Source organism: Sipha flava, unplaced genomic scaffold (assembly GCF_003268045.1).
Source record: "Sipha flava isolate LNK unplaced genomic scaffold, YSA_version1 104_pilon_pilon, whole genome shotgun sequence".
In the NCBI taxonomy this organism is placed as follows: Eukaryota; Metazoa; Arthropoda; class Insecta; order Hemiptera; family Aphididae; genus Sipha; species Sipha flava.
The window spans coordinates 1,379,910-1,398,432 of record NW_020271718.1 but is presented as its reverse complement, the minus strand read 5'-3'; the positions used below and the strand labels follow the sequence as shown (position 1 = coordinate 1,398,432).

The following is an 18,523-nucleotide window of genomic DNA, read 5'->3' as shown; positions in this document are numbered from 1 at the left end:
CGAGTCAAAGAAAATAATTGTATCACAATTGATATTTGGATGAGCATTCCCACGACGTGACGAATATTTGTGTATTAATTTCCGTGGTAGTAAATTCAAACTCCATACATACGAATTTATAAGTTTATTGGAGGGGTAATTTTGACTACTTGTACGAATACTTGTACGAGTATTTGTGTTAACAAATATTTGTCAAACATGCAAGTAGTGAGAACAGAATATTTGGGTATTTGTACAAATAGACGAATATTCGGCAATTATAAATATTCGTCAAATACACGAGTCGTGGGAACCCGGCTTGACGCGTAACGGCTGGCTTACACACGTACATGGAATGCGCGCGAATAACGGGATCATCGCAGGAACGAGTAGTATATTGTACATACGGTAAATAAAAAAACACGATCGCGGTAATTAAATGGAATATATATATACCTTTCACAAGCAATAAATAATTATCGCATTGATGGTTTTATGAGATTAGGTGGGGGGGGGGTCCAGGAGGTATGGGTTTTTAGGCTGGGATGTATTATTCGTTCGGGACGCTAGTGTTTAAAATTTCTTATTATTTTTGTTTTGTTTTTTTTTTTTTAAGAATTAAACCATTTTTTTATATTAAATGTAACAAAATATTATTAAAATTCGTTTGACGATCAACAAGTCTATTCAGATTTATCCGAAACAACAATCAGATTGACTGTATTCCGCTACACACGTCAAAAATATTCTTTCACCACGTGTGTATGTGAACAATTAGTAACATTCTATTGCTGTCTTTCGATATCGTAAAGAGTACATGATAGGTATTGGATTTGTCTACGTCAGTTTTCAATACATTTACAATGAAAATCATAAATCCTAATTTATCAAAACGAAAACAATTCAGATTTCGAATAGTAAACGGTTTCGGATGGACGAAAAGTTTACCGCGGTTACTCTACAGTTAAACTTAGAGTCGGGTTAACCGTTCGACATACAAAATATTTTATTTGTATCGGCTCTTCTGTAACCTGTGGTCGAGTACCATTACTCGAACGTTTCGTTAAAATCAGTTGCTTTAAAAAGTACCGAAATACGCATTCGTAGGGTAAAAATCACAAAACGCGCGCACAAGTCAACAGAAAATAAAAAAAAAAACCGTAAAATACGGTGCCTCGAGACATTTCCCGCGTCGGGATGATAGTTGGACGGACGTTGAATTACAAGCGGTGCGTTTATTGTCGGTGAAAACGCGTGTGCAGCGCCACCGTGTTACGTTCGGAAGTGTCGCGGTCGGTCCGCGTGCAACGTAGGCACTTTGTCCGACGATGACGTCTCCGCGGTTCGGGTCAGTGTACCGGTACACGTTCGGTCGGACCGCGGTTGTCGTCGTCGAATCGAACACACGGGTCCGGAACAAACAAACGGTATCGGATCGGTCGCGCGCGCTGCAGCCGGGAACCCCCGTCGGACTACTGCCGCCGCCGCCGCCGCCAATTCCTACCTTTTTTCACGACCGTCGTCGACGTACCCGTACCGCGAACAAGACGTGTTGCGCGTGCGGACCAGTGCGTGCGTGTCCGTCGTCGTGTCCGGTACTGTTGTGCGCGCGACCGCCATTCCTGGCTTGCCATACCATTCGTGTTTACGTTCGTTCGAACCCAGCGTTTTGCCCGTCCGCGAACACACCGATTTGCTGCGAACAACACGATAGCGCTTAGAACCGCGACGACATTCAGCTAGCCAATACCCGTCGGGATGACGTACGTTCGGATCGCCGCCGTCGGTTCGGCGCCGTTCGAAAAGCGGACGGTTTTGTTCGCAGCAGCAGCGTTCCTGTGGTGGTGCTGTTCGCTCGCCTCGGCTGACGATTCGGCCGTCGGTCGGCTGTTCCCGGTCGGCGTCCGGTTCGAGTACGAGTTCCGGAGCTCCGTGCTCGTCGACGGTCCGTCCCGCCTGGCCCGCAACGGCACGACCAGTCCGGCCGGTCACCGCGTGGTCGGCCGACTGTCCGTCTCCAGCATCTGGTCCGATCCGTCTGACGGCAAGCTGTTGCGATTGCACGTGAGTAGACAAACGCATCTTCATCTTGTCCGTTTTCGTCCGGTCCGAAAGCTAACGGTTTTCCGACGGATGGAAGAATTACTGTGATTCGTTGCCTCGTTCCCGGGTACTTCGAAGTTTTCCGGTTCCTTTTTAACGTTGATTTGAAAGTCCATCACGATCTTCCCGAGGAGATGCAACAAATTGTATACCTACACCGAACGACGGTTTTAAACGTTTTTCTACACTAATATTGTGACTTTATAAACCGCAATGATGACGCCAAAACGTCTTCATATAAACACGACGAGTACATTGCGTTAAAATCGTATTAACGGTTGATTATACGTTTAAGAATGTCTAAAATTGTTTGAACAAATAAGAGTTTATTTTTTTCCCCAACACAGTGAGGTAAATAAATCTTAATCGAAAAACAAATCGATTAATATTAACCAGGAAATGAATATGTTTGAAGTTAAATATTTAGGAAGTTGTTCTGTGTTATTCAGACCGAATTTAATAAATATTATCGTCCTTATTATCTATGGTATAATCACGGTCCGAGAGAACCGTGACCAATATGACCTATTTGGTACCTACTTGCTTACAAACAAGAAACTGAATGACTTTTATCATTCTTAAATCAACATTAATTCTTAAAAAATTTTTTTTTCTGTGATGAAAAAAATCAAAACTCTAGAAACTAGCAAAATAAAAGGTTATTTTTTTATCAACAACAGTACAACACATTTTAATGTATGAAAAATGGGCTCAATACTCTCCAATATCCAAAATATGTATAAACATATAAAATATATTTTTTCCTACTAATTCTGTAATAGATAAACTGTCCACATTTTTCATCCTCATTGCGCTACATATATAGTCAATAAAATGTGTATTAATATACAAAATATGTATTAAAACCTTAAAATCCGCTCTCTAGATAAAAGTAATAAACCAACTGATTTATGAAGTGATATCAGCCATATCAAGTAATCTTATTTGTAATGTATAAACTTAAACTTAACATAAATTTAAAGTCGTGTTTTTTTTTTTTTTTAATGTGTAAGTATTTTATATTTTTTTGAAAAACTTTGTATCCTAAAACAAAATATAAGAATCACTACTAGGTATAGATAATTAATGCTCATTAATTTACAGAAATAAAAAATCTATAGAGATTTTTTCGGAAAATTGATATTATATTTAATTTAAAGACATGTGTTGTATCGATGTATCGTGGTACATCAGCCTGTTTCAACGCGATTCCCGATTGTGAATAAACGTAAAATATATTGTCTTCTAAAGTACCTCCTAACAGTGGCGCTGACTTGTATTTTATTTGATGGGGCAAAGTATAAAAATTTGTTAATACTACCACCCAAAATGTTAGAGCAAAATAATGACAGGTTACACGATTGAATGATTATATTGTACATTTAACCATCATAAAGTCGCTCACTTCGCTCGCAAATTATCACTCCAATTTCATCTATTAGATAGGTACTATTCAGCTGTGACGTATCTAGGGTAGGGTTAGGGGGTTATAACCGACAGCTCGCACTATTATGTCTATTTTAGAATACGATTGTATAAATTGTTAAATGTTCCGCTTAAAACGGCTGCATAATAGTTGTGTGCCAAAGATATCACCGAAAAAAGGTCTAACCCGAATTGCGGCTCGAATTTACTTTGGGTACAGAGAGTTGCGGCCCGGGTTTACTAACGCTAGATTATTTAATCTTGACTGATAAAATATTTTGTGAGGCTTTTCATTCGAAATTCAAAGCTTTTTTCTACAGTGCTCATCCTAATATTTTTATATTCATCAATGTTCTGAAAAATGTACAAAAAGATACCTGTATAAAATTAAGAAGCACTCACTTCAATACTCGCAGAACATATATAATTGAAAAAGAAACATTTATTAGAAATGCTATGAAACGGTTAGAAGAAAACCAAGTTGAGAAATTTTAATTTATACATCATACAAGTTTTAACCGGTGCCATAATACCTAAGAATTTTACTAAATTATACTTTTAAACACTGAAAACCGAGAGACGTTCAACTTCATTATGTGTGCGAAATAGATATGTCAATGTACGTCTTTATACTTGATATGGTATAAAGACATGCATTGATATGCGAATTGCTCTATCGCATAATAGTACTCTACCATCTACAGATCGACTGTCACTTAATTTGTACATTCCTAAGATTTACTAACTAGAATGTAAATTTATCCACCTAAACACCAAACACCCACCACCATAGTTAAATGAAGGGGTGAACTGCCCCATAAAAATACGTGTTCGGCGCTACAGCCTCCTAGTGCGTAAGTACACACTTTTCCAGTTGTCCACCTTAAGATTTACATTAATTTATACAGCTATTCACTTCAGACAAGATTCTTATAATCATTATTCCGAAAACTAAAACTATCTAATGAACCGAAAAGGTATTGGTAATTTCGATGGAAAAAATTGTGAACAATTTGAATATTATATTTTAATTAATGAAAAATATTTACGATTGTTTATTACCAAGGCTCGGGACTTATAGCACTTAAAATCATTAAAATAAGCGCTTAAAAACATCATTGTAAGCACTAAAATAAGCATTTAAAAAATTTTAAATTATGCAAAAATATTTATTAAAAAAAAAAAAAACTAAAATTCTAACTAAAAAATCAAATAAAATAAAAATAAGTCTTTACTTTCAAGACTTTAAGGATTTTATAGATTTTTAAAAGGATTTTTCTGAAAAATAAAATGTAAATTGTTCTCTCTGTTCTTGATCATTCTGATGTTTGACACTCAGTTCTATTTTCAGCGTTGGAACATCCTTGTTGCGATAAATTACATGACAACAAAGATAAGATAAAAATTATTTTTAATTTTAATTCTATCAAAAACGATTTTGCAGGAGAAAACTATGAAAATGTACGAAAAACTGGTCAAATAAGCAAAAATAATCAGAAAAAATAGAATTTTTTTTTTTAAAATTGCTGAAAAAAGCAAAAAAAGGCACTTTCAAATCTCATAATTGTACGTGTTATATCTTAACATACACTTTTATAGCACTCTGCTACATTTTAAGTCAATCCATAAAAATAAGCAAATGTTTTAAGTCCCGAACCCTGTTTATTACTATATCATAATATTTTATCTTATAATTTTAAATTTTTATTTTTTTTTCTACTATGTATCAGTCTAAATACATTTCTATATTTACTCTAGTTAAAATCACCTAAACTTCAAACGTGGTCTAAAAAATCAAAAGACGATATTCAACGACAGTTCATTGATCGTAAATCTAAGATCGACACGTATGAAAATCAACCGTTTTTTGTACATTGGAAAAATGGACATGTCGTAAACTTGTACGCCTCTAGCACTAAATTTCTGACTGAAGAAAATTTTAAAAAAGGAATCGCGGCTCTCTTTCAGGTATACGTCTTGACAATCAGTTCGAAATATAAAGAAAACAAAAAATATTTTCAATAATAACAATGTACTGCGTGTTTTATGTGTAGTTTCAACTGTCTAACCAAAACGTGGTAGAGTATTCAACACTTGGAGAATGCAATGTGACCTATAGTGAAATAAAGGATAATACAATTTCAAAACAAATCAATAATTGCGTGTATTCCAAAAGGCTGCCTGAAATTAAACATCCCGATAAAGTATGTAATTAGTAGATAATTACATAGTAATTTAATATATTCAATATGTTTCATTTAGATTTGGCAAGGCGTTTTAAGTTCAAAACGTGAAGGTCGACTGACATACAATAACGAGGCTCTGGTTGAAATGTCTTTGATCGAAGACTACGAATACATCACTAGCTTTATGGACGAAGTTGGAGCTACGGTGTTGTCAAAACAGTATCTTGAGTTAAAAAGTATTTTTAAGCATGGTTAAATATATGCTTGAAAATAATTACATGATAAAATTTAAATATTTTATAGAAACCAGCTCAAATAACGAAATCATAAAAGCGAATAGTTTGTATGAAACAATTAGTCAACTGGAAAAGAAAACTAAACTGAATCTCAAAAAACAAGATTTAAGTACAAATTATGAGGTTAAAAATTGTGAGCACTACAATTCATGTAATCAAGTAAGTAAATCGAATGCAGTCAGAAAAAAAAATCATTAATGTATTATATTCTGTTTTAGTTAGAATATGTGGTAAATACATATCATGATTCATTATTGGATTCAAAATTGGGAAAATCTAAATCGGCTTTTGCAGCAATTCAAGTAATTAAAGCTATCATAAATAGTGATACAAATATGACTAAACGAGTACTAACAGATGAAAAGAACAATGCTATTGTGTAAGATATATTATTGTAATCTATTGAGCAACTATATACTGGCAGTCCTACAAATAATATTGTTTTTTATTTTATTTTTCTATTTTAGGAACCAATTATATGATATAATGGGAGCTGTTTTAAACGAAGGCTCGCATAAAGTTGCAATGGAGACCTTAGATTTGTCTACAGATAAAAAATACGATCAAGCAGAAAGATACTTATGGAGTGCATCAATAAAATTTAATCCGAAAGTAGAAATCATAAAAAGTAATACTGAAGTATAGATTTTTTGAATTACAATATACTAAGATTACAATCAACTTTTATAGATTTAATTTCAATCACTGAACAGAAATTTTCCAATAAGAATTTGATAGATACCATCTACAACACTGTTACAGCTATGACTAGTCGTTTAATTCGTTACAATCACACGGAAGCAAATGTTCTTGTGAGTATGATCAAAGATAATAGTTTAATAGTGTCACCTAATCGCACATATAATGTGTGTTCGTTTGATTTTAGCTTTACGATGAAATGGTCGTTAGAACATTAGAAAGATTGCAGAAATGTAAACAAGACGACGATGAATGCATATTAATATACATCCGAGCGTTGGCTAATCTCAAGCATCCATTGTCGATCGATGTCCTGTTAAACTTTGCACATGATGGAAATAGAAAGTAAGGATGTTTTTTTGATGATTTATCTTTTCAAAGTTTCTAATAAATTCTAAATAATAAAACTGGACGTAATTACTACATTACTGTCGTACAACATCTGCTATTATTAATGTATTCGTATTTCCAGAATTAGTGCATATGCCATGAAAATTATTAAGATGTTCGGATCGTCTCTATGGAATAATCAAGTGTTGAAATATTGCAACAAGATTTTCTTTCAATTGATCAAAAAACAAGATAGCAGTACTAGAATGATAGCATTGAACATACTTTTAGAATCCAACCCTGACTACGAACTATTGAAGCACGTCATAAAATGGCTCATGATGCCGGACGAGGGATACGAAGTCAAACAATACGCTTTGGAGCTATTAAAGGAAATGGCTAACCAGTGAGGCATTTGAAAGGTTCTTAAAAAATGTTAGACTTGTCTAAAAAAGAATGACACATTCATTAGTACCAGGATGAATAACGATAGAATTAAAATTATAACTATGTGCATAGTAGTATATTAATGAGTTTACAGCTAATTTTCATTGTCCATATTATTGCAGAAATGAAAAATCGGCACAACTTTTACGAACAGTTCTAATCCAAGAAAAGTTAAACCATTATGGAAGTATGGCACAAAGAGGATTGTCGTCTTCATTTTCCAGGATATTTATCAATTACAATAACATCACCGGGCTGGTTAAAACGTCACAACATATATATTCAGGAGTGACTAAACGTGGTTCGGTGGACATCGTTTTGAAACACGATAACGTTCAATATGATCTGTGTAGTGTAAGTGTTATCATGCGACGGTTGAACGAGTAATTTTATTAAGATAACCACGATTAATCAAACTGATTTTATTTTGTACATGTACAGTTCGGCATATTCACGAGTGGACTCGGGTACTTCACGTCCCTTTACGACGATTCGGGCAAAAAAGATACATCCGACGAGGCTAACTTACCGACTTCAGCCGGTTTAGAACTAAGCATTTTCGGCGTACACATCAGACCGTTCATTATGTTTTCTAGTCAGAGTCAGTTGCTGGGGCACGTTTGGTCAGGATCCGGATCAGAGAGAACACCTATTATACAGGTGTGTTCGATTATTTAATATAGGTATTTAAATTGTATTATTTTAATTTATAATGCACAAAATGCACACATTAGTACCTATATGGTTATATAAAATAAAGTAGAGCTGCTAAGGCTACTTAGGTAACATTGTGACATTATATTAATATATAGACGTCAAAAGAATATCATATTTCGCCATTGTTTAAAATCATTACAATTAACTTATAAAAATGTCTTCTTAGCGTGGCGTGAATATGTATAAATGTTCAGTAAAGTATATCATTTAAAATTCATCAATTAAAAATTATCTCTTTTACTGTAATGTTATTAACGAAAGCAAAATTAAAAAAAAAAAATCAAAAAAATCATCTCAATGAAATAATTTAAATACTGGATGTTATTTGATATAGGTATAATAAAAATACAATTACAGTACGCCATTTATTTAAAACCACTCTGAGTAATTATTATTAACTACCAAGTATCTTTTTCACAGTAAAATGTAAATAATTATATTATACTGTCAGATAGGAAACAATAGAATTAGTGAAACACAATTTAATCAAAACGTCAAAAAAAGACTTTTATTATAATTTCCAAACAATTATTCAAATTGTAATACATTTATAATTGATTAGTACTATTTTTAAACGATCTTTTATTGGTCAATACCATAGTCTTTAGTGTCTCAAGTTGATGCTCTAATATCACTATAACTGTAGCAGCCTTTGTGTACGTATATTGTTCCATGATAATAGGTTAGATAAATATTAACGACGCTATTTGTTATTTAATTATCTATTTAACTATTTCACTGGTTCTTTTATCGTTATTCCAGGGAATATCACAAATAATTGAACACCTTGAGTATGTGCCGTTAAGCAATGGTTTTACAGCAGAACTGAGCGTCAAAGGAATGCTATCCTTGGATATAGCTGGTCAAATAGAAATGAGCATGTGGAATAAAAATGCGCAATCGGTGATCGAGAAAAAGTAATGTACCTACCTAAAAAATCGTAGTTGTTAAATCTCTACCAAAAAATACAATAATTATATGATATATAAATTTGATGAACTACAGGAAAACTATTGATTAATATGCATATTTATATTTTCAAAAACCGTATGATTTTCCTAGTTTGTATATATTTTAATTAAGCGATTGGTCTTTGTTCGTACAGCGGCGGGATCAGCATACAAGGATCTCTAAAACTCGAGACGGATTTGGTAACGAACGAAGTGGATTTTGCGTTAATAACGGAAGGTTTTCTTCATATGTACAGTAACGCCGAATTTGACACGAAAATTGTTCTGTGCATGGAAATCATATTCGAGGACACAAACGTGATGTGAGTACACATAAGTATAGATATAAACCCTAATACAGTGGCTCTCAACCTTTTCGAGACTATTACCCGCAAACCGAGTAAGATATTAGTAAATATCCTTACCAGCTAAAAAAAGCACGTGTATTAGGCCTAACGTAAAACCCGCATTATCGGGTTATCGAAACCCAATTAGACTGATTTATGGAACCGTAATGATGGATATATGAATTATGTAAAGAAAATTTTTTTTGTACTTATGTAAAAATTGTTCGTTTTGCAGAAGATAATCACGAGTTTACGGTATAAATCTAATTTATAGATAATACAACAATAATAATAATTATAATAAGAGGTACACAAAAAAAATCCAGTCTTTACCTTTCAAAAAATCCTATTTTACTCCTTGGAAGATAATTATCCCCAGGTTGGGAACCGCTGCCTTAATTCCTTAACCGCGGCGTGAATGTCGGATATTCGTGTGTTTGCATACCTGATGTGACAGTTATCGCGTGCCTATGTATAAATAACTGTATCTACATTGCGCGAACTCCAAAATATTAAGACCTATGCATAATACATTACAGTGCGATGTTGCTACATTGTTCATCGTCAAACTAATTATTAAGGCTATGAAGTTGTAGCGTTAAAAAACATTAATGTATGCATTTAAATAGGCAGTAAAAATTTAAAAAAAGTTGTTCAACATTTCAAAAACCTATAAATTAAACAAAATATATATGTTTAATTAATTATATTGGTATATTCAATGTATTATATCGAACAAAAAACAAATTTTATATTCTTATTATTATAAAAAAAAAAAAACTAATGGACTGGATAAAAATATTAAAATTACATTTACACGATTAATATTATAAGCATAAGCACAACAAAATTGTATTTAAATTAAACATCAAATCGTAACTCGTAATACTGTTCTATATTTCAGCACGGCCGTACAAAGACGAGTGACTGTCAATGAACCCACCGCGCCCTACCGATCTCGTAAGGCTACGACTTGGACGCGCCCTGTCTCCGGACGTTCGTTTGCACTGAACCAACTGGTAAACAAATTTTGCAACGCAATCCATTCTCAGTCTCAGTGATATCAGTTGCAGCCCATAAGTTTCTATATTATAATATTTACAAATAATAATAATACCACTGTGTACATAAGTTATTTATCATATTTACCTCAAAATGTGACTGAAATTTGTATTTTAAGTTTTGTTACAAACTATTTAATAATTGGAACAAAAAAATACATGTAGATATGTAGTTATTATTCATATTGATTTGTTGACTGTTTGAGTTTAAGATTATCATGATGTATGGACCATTGTAACGTGAGCGTAGTCACGTAGTCCTCACTTGTCGAGCGGATTTTATTTTTTCCTTAACTAATAATTCTCTTTGTTAAAGTAACTCTAAATTGACAATAGTACTAACGATTCACCAATATTTTAATGTACAAAAACAAATACCCTACACTTAAATATAAGTTGTTATCATTTTTTTTTTTTTTTGTTGTACTGATTGTTTTTAAATTTAAATCACTATAAGTATTTCGTTCTTATCATAATATTATCATTCTCATTGGAATAAAATTGTCTTATACCAATACGACTATTCGAATGAAATCAAATATTTATAAGATAATTTGTTTCAAATATTGGTTGTCATTAATCAATAAATAAAATCTGTTTTCGGCATAGAACGCAGTGTTTAAATTATAAAGTTAAAATTATATTTTCTAATCGACAGTCAATGTTTTACTATATTTTTGTTTTTATTTATATTTTATTTTTTGTTACTACACAATATTATAGAAAATAAATTGAGCCGGTGCTGAATAAACGGCGATCAATTTGCTGATGAAACTCGACTCTAGAATAATTTAATCATCGATTTCCGAAACGTCATATTAAAATTCAAAAACAAATCGACACATATTATGTATGGAAAGTGCTCAAACCATCATAATTTATTTTAAGTTTGTACATATTTATTCATACAAAGCGTAATCGTGTTCAAGGTAGATAACTCGTACAATTTATTGAACTACTATCGAATACATTTAAAACGAGGTCACTACAGACATCGTTGACATACATTGTAATATTGTATTAGGATCACATAAAATTGACGGCATGAGTTTCGAGTGTTCCTGTTAAAACAAAAATCAAATAACTTCGACATCTGCGACAGAGCCGCCGATTTACAAATACATATCAGTTCTTTTTCCTATCTATATACACTGTTAACCAAATATAATTGAAAATAACAAAAAAAAACATGATGCAATACATTTTATAAAGTAACTTGCGTACAATAAAAAAAATAATAATAATAATAATAAACAATATATTGAATAATGATCGTGTAAGAAAAATTGTAACTCGAGTAGAATATTATCGAACGAAGTCGTGTAAATAAAATGCTTCGGTGTTCAGACGTACTAATCAGGAATTCTTAAATTTCGCGTGGGAACAGGATGCACAATATCTTCGGATACGTGTCGGACCACGGTTCGGTCGAGAAAAACGTGTACACACGTTTTACCATTCTTGTCCATAAATACAGAACATAGCATTAATAATAACATGTTCGAACAACGACTGCGCGGCGCTGCGTTTAATAGTTACTACTAATTAAGGTGCACGATGGACGCGTTCGCCGAGATGTACTCGACCGCGTCCTGAGCCACGTGCACCGGCAGCTGGGCGGCGAACAGGTACACCGTCTTAACGGCGTTGCGCAAACGTCGTTTCGTCCATCCGCCACTTCCAGTCCCTCGACTCCGGTCGAATACGTCGCTGTCCTCGTCTTCGGTCAGCGATCCCTCATTGTCGGCCGCACTATCGTCCTCCTCCTCGTCGTCGTCGCCGTCCCGGTTCTGCCGTCCACCCGAGACGTTCGTGTGCTCGTTGCACAGCGCGTCCGCCACGGACTTGAGGAAGTGGGACACGTTGCGTTGCACCAGCTCGCCGTACCTGCTGGTGCAGTTGTCCAGACACCGTCGGAAGTCACGGCCTTCGGTGAACGGCACTAGCCCCGAGTCCGCGGCCTTGTCCACGGCCTCCTGGAACCGGAACTCTGACCAGTGGTAGAAGAACGCGTATACGTCGCGCAGCACCTGGAACGTGTCGATGGGGCCGCCGCGGGTTACCGCTGCCGTTTCTAATCCGCCGCTGCCCTTGGCCGCGTGCAGGTGTTCCGCGTACGCGTACACACGATCACAATAGTTCTTTGCGCCGGCCCCGACGCCGTGCCTGCGCATCCGTTCGCGGGTCCTGGGCACGTCAAACTCGTATATCGCGCGGCTGAGCATGCCGTTCATCACGCCGTACGCGGCCCGGTCCGAGCGCATGGTGTACAGCTCGATGGCCACTTCGGGCCGGCTCCGGTCCAGCGCCAGCTCCAGCGTGCGGTCCACCACGGCGTCCACCGTGTCCGCGGCGTACACGTCCCGCAACCGGCCGCCCTCCGCGCCGAACATCCACTCGCACATATTGCCGTCGAACGACGTGGCCAGATCGGCCACGCATCGGTAGAACAGCTGCCACCGCTGGTCGCGGCCACCACCGCCGTCGCAATCGTCACCGTCGCCGTCGCGCAGGAAGTAGTAGTAGTAGGCCGCGTAGTGCGGGTACTGCGACTCGAACTCATGGCAGAACAGCAGCACCAGCCGTGTGTAGTTGAGCCGCGCGAACCGCACGTCCACGTTCTCGTTGGACAGGAACGGCGCCTGCAGGTAGCCCGGTGTGGCCAGTACGCGCTTCTCGCGCAGCCCGATGGCTATGTGCACCGCGTGGTTCGAGTACGCGGCGGCCGCGGCGTTGCGGTACAGGAAGTCCACAGCGCTCTCGAACTGGCCCACCAGGAACAGCAGCTCGAAGTACACGTGTGGCTGCTGGTCCCGGTACGGCTTGCCGTGGTCCAGCACGTACCGCTGCAGCGCGCCATAGTCCAGCCCGTCGGACGCGTCTGCGTACTTGGCCGCCGAGTGCTCGACCAGCAGCATCCACAGCTTGTCCTCCACCGTCTTGGCAACGGCCGCCTTCTCCGCGTTCGCTTCGACCAGGCCCAGCAGGGAGAACGTCGTCTTCCGGAACGCGTTGTCGCCGCACACCGCCGCCGGCAGCGTCCTGTAGTACCGGTTCAACGTGACGCCTACGTTGGTGGCCGCGCGTCCCGTGAAGCTGCCGTCCTTCAGATGCGTGAACACGTTGACTAGGTCGTCGAGCGCTAGCCCAGACTCCCGGACGAAATGTTCTGCCACGTCCGTGCGGCCGCACCGGAAACAGAAGTACAGCAACGGCCAGACGGACTGTTCGTTCACGTGGAAATCGAATTGCTGCTGCTGCTGCTGCACAGCGGCCGCCGCGGGCGGCCGGCCGGCGTTCATGAACACGTACGAACCGATGACGGCCGCCATGTGACCGGTGTCGCCGACAGCGCCGCCGATGTCCAAATGTCGCGTCTCCTTGATCAGGAACGATTGGTACTTATCTTCCAGATAGTTTTTCGCGTTCTTCACCAGCTTCGTTTGGTTTTCCTCCGAGAAACGTTCGTTGAACGACCCGTTGGCTGACCGCTGCGGTGTTATGTCGTGCATGTATTTCACCACGTTCCAGATGTGCGCGACTGTGGCGTCCGCGTTTGACCGGTGCATGGTGTCCAAAAACCGACCGATCAGCTCCCCGACCGGCTCGCCGCTCTCCTTCGCCCGGATGTAGTCCTTCACATCCTCGATGAACGGGAAATCGCCTCCGCCCCCGCTCGGATCGAACGTGAAATGCGTGTTCTTCTTGGTGATCGGCAAGTTCTGCAGGCAGAATGACACGTCGTACGAGTCCGACGCGAACTCGTTGTATACCAGACCCTTTTTGATCTTGCCCCAGCTCGTCTCGATCAGGTCACGCGCACTGCCGCTCACCGCTTCCTTCTCGTCCGTTCTCCCTTCCAGATTCTTGATATAGTCCTCTACGTGTCTGCCCATCAGCGACTCCACGCTACTAGAATAGTCCATCACGGGTTTGGCGTCGCACGTTGCCATTGCGTTCTGGTCCTGATACGTGCGCAACTTTTTCAGCACGCTACCGTAGCTGTGCAGGTCCAGTCCGCGGTTCGCCAAGAACTCCTTCGCATATTGCTCGTCGTTCCCACCTAACAACTGTTTCGACGAGTGATCGGCATTCCTGCACAGCTGACGCAACGATTTATGTATTTTGGACACCGGCTTCAAAGTGTCGGTGTCTTTGCAAAGCTTTTGCCCTTGTAGCAACAGGTATTCCAAATCGGTGTCCGCCATATTTTCTTATTCTACAAAGCATGTTGATAAAATAAAATAAATATCAATAATCAGATGGCTGATTTATAGTGAACGTTCAGTGCACATATATCAACAAATTATAACTAAATAATGTTCATTTAATCTATACATAGGTACTTCTTAACAAGTAAAATGTACACAGGACCTTACTATTTATGTATGTTTAAAAAAATCAAATTAATTACACTATAATTAATAAATTAAAATATTATTGGTAACAAAAATATGTAGTATAACTTTAAATATATTGGCTGGTAAAAGGCAAAAGGAGCTAAGCGACATGGTGTATACTAGATCTTTCGATCGCACTAACGCTACTTTTGTTCTGATCATTTTGTAATGAGATTTAGTAAGTACAAGAATTTAAATTTTTTGGGACAAGCTACACAACTATTATAAAAATAAGGGGAAAGCACCCTTTTTTAGGGGTATAAGTTACATTGTTGAAAATTTTATGGTCTAAGCAACAAATTCATGGCGCTTAGCCTTACGTTTGCTTCTTATCAACTTTCATAATAATAATATGACTTATGAGTATCAAAACATTTTTTATATTGATATAAGTGATTATATAAGTAAAGTTCTTTATACGTCCTAGGTATAGATACTTATGTTGCACAATTGTTACAAGTCTACTGAACAATTTATAAGAGCCATTTATTACAAAAAAAAAAAAAAATTATAAAAATTAGAGCTAAGCACCAAAAAAAGGTAAGTTTAGTTAAATTCATTATGATAAAAGATGTACTTAATATTTCAATGCAATTAGTGTCAGACCAACAAGATAACATGTCATAGAATAGAAATATATAATAACCTTATTCCTAATGCTTAAACAAATACTGAAGCGCCAATGTCAAAGTTAAGAAATTATGAAAATTTTGTTTTGCTCTCCTAAAAAGTAGTAAAATTATTGCTTAACCCCTTATGTCTTTTATCAGTCAATATATTTATGAAAAACTCATATAATATGTTGGGTGCAACAACTTTCTTTCAAAAATATAATAACAATAAACACGATAAGAACATATGGTGCACACTAAAAATTAATAACTTAATCAATGATCCATAAGAATAATTTTGATGATTTGGGTAATTTTATTCCAACAATTTAAATAATAATATTTTTTCTCTTTTTAATATCTTGTAAATCAATTTCATGTATCTACAATTTATATTTCAAATTTATATGTAGCAAGTTTTATTTTATTTTTGTTTTCTTTCATTTTATTTATCATTAAAAAACAATTATTAACTTTCCACTATACTATAAGCTCAAACTTCTAAAAAAGTAGAAATATTTTCATTTATATACTATTAATTATTTAAAATGTATGAATAAAAAAAAAAAGTAATTAATAAAATTCAAAAATTCAAAATCATACCGGTAAAATTTAACTATTTTATAATGTAATGAATATTATACAGGTACTTTCATATATTATGCACTATCAGGTATTTAATTATAAATATCACATCATATATTATAGTACATCTACATTAGGTGCATGGTTTTAAAATATTAATACTTCTGATATTTTGAAAAGGGCATAAACGATATAAAAATATAAAATTATTTTTGTATAATTATTGACAGATTGAGTCAATCAGGTGTAAACTTGTATTAATAATATGAATGTCTATATTCGCTTAATAAATTAAGACTCTAAATAAGTACATTGTATTATATCCAAATCTAGAAAGACACAAAGTGAGACATACATTATAAAAAAAAAAAAAATTTTTAGTCACTTTCATATTGTTCAAATAAAAGGTATTAGATAAACAAGAAAGAAATTAAATTTAAAGTTAAAGTAATTCAAATTAAATTTATTTATATACATGATAGATCCAATATGATTTCAATAACAATCAACATTATAATATAAAAAATAGGGGCATATTTAGAGATTTTTTTTTTTTTAGGGACTGGGGGATTTCCTTTCAACAAAATATTACAATTCAACTAATTAAAAACAAAAGTTTGGATTTTTGTAAATAATTTTTATAATTATTGTATAATTATAACTTTATTTTACAAGATTAATAAAATAAATTTAGACGAAGAAGAATGAAATAAAATACCAACATAATAATAGAAAATTAATAGTTATACTACATAACGTGAACAATTTGAAATTAATAATTCGAAAAACAATGATATGAGGTTTTAGAATTAACATTTTATAGGGTGAAAGCTGACTTATAAATTATTTTCTAAAATATTGGGGGCTGAGATCTCCCCCTCCCCCCATAAATATGCCTTGTTATAAATATGATTTGTTTTTAATTTATAAAATTAAATTTTAATTTTTTGTGCTACAGTACTTTTCCGAAATATAATAAGACTAACTTTTCAAGAGAGAATCAAAAACGGAAAATGCGTTGATATTACTGATATAAACAATGAACATCGTTACTGTTATTATACACCAGTGTAATCGTATACGGATAATGCCGTACGGACGGTCGGGCAGACACGTCATGACGCGGAACGCGTTCGGGAAATGAAATCTCGGAGCTGGTAAACATAAACGATCGATGCCGACGACCGTGTAGAGCGTTAGGATGAACAGGATAACGGGAAACCCACGGCGGGTTCGGATCGGATTGTAGCGAAACACTTACCTCTGTCGGTTTGCCGGTCGGTTGAGCAGTCAGAACCGGGAGAACGAGATCGCGTTCAACTGAACGCGCAACTGTCTTCCCGTTAGAATATTCGAAAGCTTCGCACGTGCGATGTCGGTTAAACGTGTTGTTTCTTTTGAAAAAAAAAAAAATGTTATCAACGCCGCCCGGTCGGTCGCGATAAAGGTGCGCGCGTCCGTGGAATAAACGCAGTGCGGCCTGGCGATCGGCACACGAAATACCGTGGCGGCTCCGGTTGGCGGCGATTTCGTCGCAAGGAAGCGTGTCGTGGCGCAGGTAAAATCGTACGGCGGGAAAACGCGAACAAAAATCGGTACGGCAGATTCGACTTCGATGCGCGCCAACGGTCGTCGGAAGGTGAACGATCCTATTCAGTGTTAAAAAGGATTAAAAATTTTCAACGGTCTTCTATCAGTCACGGAAAATTGTCTTCTTTTGCACTTTTATCAATAGAGTCAGAACTGTTGAGAGCAATTAGAAAGGATGATATAATTGATGAATTTGCCAACACAAAATGTAGATAAAAAGTCCTAAGTTAAATATTTTAATATTGATACAATTTTACTTATTAGGTACCTAAATGGTACTATATAAAATTAAACATTTGATAATTCAATTATAACTGCATTTGATAAATTAATGTTTGATAATAAACTATTGACTAATGTAATTTTAAATGTGTTTTACTTAGTATTTGAAAATAAACTACTAACTAATGTAATTTTAAATGTGTTTTAAGTTTTAACTGTACACATGTTTCAATCAGTGCCTTGGACCTACGGATGGCTTAATCCGGCCCTGGCTGGATCATGCATTTTTGAAGATTCTTGAAGATGTATGTACATCAAAATATAACATAGGTAAGTTAAAATGCCAAACATATTCTCAATACCAAGGATTTTCAGCATAGCTTACTAAAGAATCACCTCAAACATCTTCACATTTGATGCTATGCTTAAATATTAAACTTGGTATTAATAATATCGATCAACAAATACAGAATTCATAATTTTACTTGTTTTTATATCAGTCTATAAAAACGAATCACTAGATATTATGAGTAATCCACGTACGGTTGAAATCGGCGTTAAAAGCGATTTGTTTT

General features: G+C 36.2%; 2 protein-coding genes across 2 annotated transcripts; one reads left to right on the top strand and one right to left on the bottom strand.

Annotated features, from left to right (window-relative positions):
- The first annotated feature begins 1,366 nt into the window (after positions 1-1,366).
- On the top strand, positions 1,367-10,636 carry LOC112683370 (microsomal triglyceride transfer protein large subunit). The gene is made up of 15 exons (XM_025554381.1): positions 1,367-2,043; positions 5,266-5,475; positions 5,562-5,711; positions 5,770-5,929; positions 5,997-6,148; positions 6,208-6,368; positions 6,457-6,617; positions 6,680-6,801; positions 6,876-7,033; positions 7,161-7,424; positions 7,588-7,819; positions 7,907-8,125; positions 8,945-9,099; positions 9,288-9,455; positions 10,384-10,636. The coding sequence occupies exons 1-15, from the start codon at positions 1,738-1,740 to the stop codon at positions 10,538-10,540; spliced, it is 2,775 nt and encodes a 924-aa protein (XP_025410166.1). The 5' UTR covers positions 1,367-1,737; the 3' UTR covers positions 10,541-10,636.
- A 750-nt stretch (positions 10,637-11,386) lies between these two features.
- Positions 11,387-17,559, bottom strand: LOC112683304 (nuclear pore complex protein Nup93-like). The gene is made up of 2 exons (XM_025554275.1): positions 17,398-17,559; positions 11,387-14,759 (listed from the first exon to the last, which is right to left on the bottom strand). Exon 2 carries the CDS (start codon positions 14,746-14,748, stop codon positions 12,082-12,084), a length of 2,667 nt encoding a protein of 888 aa, XP_025410060.1. The 5' UTR covers positions 14,749-14,759; positions 17,398-17,559; the 3' UTR covers positions 11,387-12,081.
- Between the last annotated feature and the right edge of the window lie 964 nt (positions 17,560-18,523).